Raw genomic sequence first — 5818 nt, 5'->3', positions numbered from 1 at the left:
CTACCAGAAAGATACAGAAAGCAGAAAGGAGGGCTTTCTGGGCACCTCTGTCTCCACCTCCAGGATCTTACTATGAGAGGAAAACATGGCTCCCAACCCCACAAATCCATTAATCCAGATGTCTTCAGCTTAAGGTGATCTGGTCTAGGTGACCCTGAAAGGCTCCTTCCAAGGCATCCTAGGCCAGGATTCTCCTCTGTTTTCCTTTGAAAAGCCCCCAGACTGGAGATTCTTAGGAGCAGGGCCTAGCAGACGCCTTGGACTTGAGCAGATGAGGAGTCCCTGGCAGCGGGCAGCTGGCGCAGCCTGCAGCCGCTTTGCCTTTTACCTGCAGGAGTTCCTGGGCAGACCAGCGCCTGTCCTCGTCCCTCTCCAGGCAGCAGTGCAGGAAGTCTCGCAGCCACGCAGACTGTTGCCTGGGCTTCTGCAGCTTTGGCCTGGCCCCGCTGCTGATCAGCTCTTGAACCTAGAGAAGAAGGAAATGCCACACTCTGCCTGTCTCCTTCACACTCCAAACTGCTCACACAGACCCCACTGGACAGGCTCCACTCTCTGGTGGCAATTTCTTCCCTGCCAGAGCCAGGGAGATACCTTTCCTATTCCTACTGAAAGAACCCACAGCCAGAGGCAGCCATAGCCAGTCCAATATGCAAAGGTTCTTGACTTCACCCTGATTTCACTGCCTTATGGAATTAGGAGCAGCTCCACCGCAAAAGCACACTTGGCTTCTCTCAGCACTGACAACAGCTCTACAGGCCTTTTGGAAGACGGACTTTCGTCTAACTCTACTGTTTGCTAGGATCACTCCATAAAATGCAGCTCAGCACTGCTCACTGCTCCCCTAGGCAGAGCTTCTGTGGAGCAAAAGGCTTCACAATATTTTGTGCTGTTCCTGCACTGAAATGGCAAGGGGATGATCTGGACAAGGAGCACGAGAGACTGTGCAGCCTGGAACCTATCATTTTCAGGTGTTAGCAAGCTTCCCAGGCAGAAGATTGGGAGCAGATTTTGTTTGAGTGACAGCAGTATCTGAGAGCAGCTGCAGCGCACCGTGCGGGAGGTTTTCATCCGGTAAGGAGGCGCTCCTTCCACCATCTCGATGCCCACAATGCCAAAGGACCAGATGTCCACTTTGGGGCCATAGAGCTTCCTGGTGAAGATTTCTGGCGCCATCCAGTAAGTGGTCCCAACAGCTGATCTCCGTTTGCTCTACTCAGCGGTGCGAAAAATCAGCTGAGGAGAAAAAACAAGCCAGCATGAATGAGGGAAGCAAACAAAAGAAATCCCCACAGTTCCAATGTCCAAGAAGGCAGTGTGGAACCCAGCTGCCATAAAGGGGCCATGCTGCCATTCCTCAGACCTGCAGCTGAGGAAATACAGAATTGTCCACTTAGCAAAAGCCCCCAGTTTCAGGCAGTGCCTTTTAGTCCCCTGAAGCTTTTACACTGTAAGTGCCTTGCTTGGGAAGGGACACACACACATCCCAAAGGCACTCCTGAGCCCTTGTTCCCAGCAACACCTCCCTGCCCCTTGTGGCTGTGCTCTGTGCTTGCAGCAGGGCAGCCTGCACTGCCACAGACACCACTGCAGGGAACCAGCAGCCACCCAAAGGCAGCCCCACACCGCAGCCTGCCATGGCTGAGCCTGGCCAACAACACCCACCCAACTTGACAGATCCGTCCAGACCCAGGAGAATGTTGTGGCTTTTGATGTCTCGATGGATCACTTGCTTGGAGTGAAGGAAATCCAGGCCTTGCAGGCACTGAGAGAGGAAAAAGAAACACCAGCCTAAGTGGATTTCATCCCACAAGCAGGGAAGTGGCACATCTGCAACACTGCAACATTCCTGGGGAATGCTGAGCCATGGCAGGACAGCATGCTGGCAAGGGCAAGAGCTTGCTGCTCCAACACGAGGACAGCAGGGCCTTTCTAAGTGAGGCTGTGTTTGCTTGTAAAGGAGAAAGGGCATTTGTTCCTCTGGCCAGTGCCCTCCAAACACAGACTGAAGGAGCACTGCTGCAGTGGCTGTGCTCTCTCTAGCCAGACAAGAGTGGATGCAGTTCCAAACACCACTTTGGGTGCAAAGATCTCCTTTAAGGCTGAGCTCTCTGAGAGTCCTGTGATGATCTCTTTGTTTTTGCCACTTGTTTGACATTTCGCCACCAGCCTCTTTGCCCTTCCAGGGCAAAGCACAGAGCACACACAGGCTCCAGGCGAGTGTTTAGAGAGGCAAACACAAACACACAAGAAGAAGGACAGGGACACTGGCAGGCACTTCAGATGCTCTTGCTACTGCCAGTCATAAGAGAAAGGCAGAAAGGAGGCTCAGAAGATGAAAACTTTCCTCTCCCTACCACCCATGTGGAAGGACCATCCCGACCAAGGTATAGGAAACAGAAGCGCCATCCCTTACCTCCCGAGAGACAGCTGTTATCTCTCCTTCTGCCATACGAGTCTCCCTGATGACATCGTGCAAGGAACCTCCATCCATGTATTCCATCACGAGCCAGAGTTCCTCGTCCACCAGGTAGCTGAAAAGGAGGAAAAAACAGCCTGGAGATGAATGCGCACACTTACAGGACCTGATGGATTCTTGTTTCTGTGTCTGTCTCTGAGGAAGACAGGAGGAAGTGAGGAGTCATTCACTACGCTCTACAGGCCTTGAACTCTGGGCAGTCTAAAAGAGTGCTTGGTATCCACACCAGCGCAACAGGCCAAGGGAAACACAATCTACAGTGCTTGGTCAGCACTTCAGACGCCTGGGGAAACAATCAAACACCAAACCCAACATAACAATGGGTAGAGAGGACAGGAAATTTGAGGCTGGTGGCTCAGTAAGATGGGGACCAGTCTGGTCTTTGAAAGCACCCTTCAAACTCGGTATGTCAGGAAAGATTAACGCAGCCCCAATGCAATCTCCTCCCAAGATGCTGTAGATCAGCCCAGAAACGGGAATTAACAGCTCCATCCTCTGCCAGCGGCCAAAGCAGTGGTTGAACCTCTGGCTTGCAGGATGTGAATGACCTTTCCTGGCAGAACAGCAGAACCACTCACCTGTCTAGATAGTTCACAAGGTTGGCATGCTTATTGCCACGCATCACCTGGATTTCATTCAGGCACAGCTCGCTGCCACTCTCTTGCACGAGACTAATTTTCTTTATGGCCACCTAAAACAACATAGAAAACCATGAACCAAAGAAGTCTGTGGCACAGGATCACCAGGGAAACACAGAGACAGTGATTATGGGATGATAGTGCTGGGCTGGGCCAAGCTGCCTTGGGACTGGACATCAGACCACGTGCTTGGGCACCTGCCAGGACAAAGAGCCACACACCCTTTGCCTTGTAAACGTGGGAGAAACACAGTCTAAGCTCTCCACCTCAAAGCTCTAACAACACTCACTGAGCCCTGGGCCAGTCTTCCCCCAGAAGTCTTCCCCATGGTCTCATTCCCATTTTCATTCACACACCTCTTGCAAGCAGGAAGCCATTTGGTGCCAGTAAAAATGGAGCAAAACTGCTGGGAAAACTTTGGCACTTCTACGGGGCTTGATCATTACTCCAGCAACCACTGGCATTCTCCATTGCACAACTACAAAGCAAACTCTTACAGACATGGCAGATAAAATATTGTCCTAAAAACATCCTGAGAGCTATTCCCCATACAAAATACAACCATACATACTTCAAGGAAAAAAGCTGTGACGATGAGAATATCATTAAGGACACCTCCAAAAAACATAGCCCTAGAACTTTCTCACTTTCAGGAATTTTCATTTCCTTCCAGTAGCATACTTTCCTTCACACCACTGACATTTGCAATTACTGCCTGACTGGCAAAAGTAATAACCCAGCCTTGATCTTCTAGACATATACACCAAGCTCTAAACAGGGCTTTGGCCCTTGAGAGACTCCTTGCAGACCTCTCTCTCTCTCCAAGCACAGTTCCAAGAGCAGCACTGCAGGTGGCTACAGAACTACCAGCACGATTCGAATGTATTTGCTTAGAGCCAGAAATGAGAATTCATGAACCCTGCAGCCCCAAAGAGCAGTGCCATGCTCTGAGACACCACCTGGGCACTCAGACCCAGCCAGCGTGTCCTCCTGTGACAGACACCGCCTGGCCTCCTTGCATGCCCCGGGGCAGCTGAGAAGGACAAAATCTGTCCCCACTGTATTTGGCAGGCGGACACTGCCCTGCACTGCATTGGCCTGTGCAGCAAAGCTCTACTGGCGACCCAAAGCTCAGGCACAGCTCACAGCAGAGGGGAGGGCACTCGATAGCTGCAGAAGCTGTGGCGCTACTTGACGCTTACCTCTTCTCCTGTGGCAGTCTCCACTGCCATGCACACTGTGCCAAAACCCTAGGAAACAAAACAGCAGCGGAGAGAGAAGTCCTTTAGTCCCTGCAAGTGCAGGTCACTAAAGTCCAATGGGAAAAAAGTCCTGGGGCAAACAGTAAATGGAACACGACAGATTCTCATCTGGGTCTTTTCTCCCTTTTCTCTTTCTGTATCTGTGCAGGGGTGGGATTTTTCCAGGAACTTGCCAGTTGGGCCTTCTCTCACCTCTTCTTGCAGTCTGTGTGCCAAGCACCACCACTCAGGCCTTCTGAGAAGCCTGAGGCCCTGTAACAGACATAGGAGGAAAGCCTCTGGACACTGATCCCGTCTCCAGTTTACAAGGAAATCAGTGTCCAGCCACAGCTGCAGCCACAGCCAGAGCAGGGAAAGGCTTCCATTGCTGCTCACACAAATGGAGAAGACCTCAAAACACAGGATCCTTACACAGGGATGTTCTGATTCCAGAGCCATTGGCAGCTGCTTGTCTACGATGCACAAGACACAGGGAGGACTCTACTTTTCTGGAGACTTCTTGTACATTTGGCTTCTCACAGAGAATAAGGTGCAAATCAGTCCCATTTCCAGTCAGCAGAGCCGGCTTTCAAAGGGAACAGCTTGGTGGATTCTTTGCAGGAAAGGCCTAAACCCCACAGGATCCACGAGGGTTCTGCCATCAGGCAGATGATGCCTTTTCCTTGAGAGCGCATTGGCACTGGGCACTGCCCTGAAGCTTTGCCTTTTGCCACCTCAGCTACAGAAGAGAGCTGCTGCTTTCATTTCTGCTCTTGGCTTCTAGACTAGGTGCTGGTCATCCTGACCCCTGAACCTTCTTTTCAGCAAAATACTGGAAAGAAATGTTACCCAGAGCTGCTCCCTAAAAGCTGTCAGCTGCTAACTCCACCTTTGAGGCAAGGAAGTGTCCATTCCTTTCATTCCCATGCATTCTTTAATTTTCTGAGATAGGTAAAAACGATTTCTGTGAGGAAAAGCAGCAAACAGAGGCAACACACTCGAGGGAGAGGAGATCTGCCAGGTGCTGCTCTTTGCCGCAGAAAAGACATTGCCAGCATCCAGGTGTCTTTGCCATGCCTTCCCCCCACAGCTATAAATGCTGACCAGTACTGAGAGGTCATCAGGCATCAACCTAACGCAGTGTCTGAGCAGCTTTGGAGCTTGCCTGACTTCACTCTGGGGAGATGTGACACCAGCAAAATGCACAGGGCCCCCCTTGGAAGAAGGAACTGTGGCTGCACTCACCCTTTGCCAATTGTTTCCAGTTCTGTGTATTCAGCCTCAGGATCTCCCTCGCTCACCAGCATCTCTGTGAAAATCCCAAGGAAAGATGCTCACTTCAAAAGAGATCCCAGCCTGCAGCAGATCAGAAAGGCAGCCCCACTCTCTGGGACACTGGGCCCTTTCAACTCAGGCAGTCAGGAAACAACAACACCACTGCACCAGCACCACCTCAGAAACAA

General features: G+C 51.3%; 1 protein-coding gene across 1 annotated transcript; it reads right to left on the bottom strand.

Moving 5' to 3' along the window:
• Nucleotides 1-334: 334 nt before the first annotated feature.
• LOC103821265 (serine/threonine-protein kinase PAK 3-like) lies at nt 335-5558 on the bottom strand. The gene is made up of 6 exons (XM_030237573.2): nt 4317-5558; nt 3055-3167; nt 2414-2531; nt 1663-1762; nt 1051-1233; nt 335-466 (listed from the first exon to the last, which is right to left on the bottom strand). Exons 1-5 carry the CDS (start codon nt 4344-4346, stop codon nt 1214-1216), a joined length of 381 nt encoding a protein of 126 aa, XP_030093433.2. The 5' UTR covers nt 4347-5558; the 3' UTR covers nt 335-466; nt 1051-1213.
• Between the last annotated feature and the right edge of the window lie 260 nt (nt 5559-5818).

This window comes from Serinus canaria, chromosome Z (genome assembly GCF_022539315.1).
Source record: "Serinus canaria isolate serCan28SL12 chromosome Z, serCan2020, whole genome shotgun sequence".
NCBI lineage: Eukaryota > Metazoa > Chordata > Aves > Passeriformes > Fringillidae > Serinus > Serinus canaria.
This window is presented reverse-complemented; position numbering and strand designations above follow the sequence as displayed.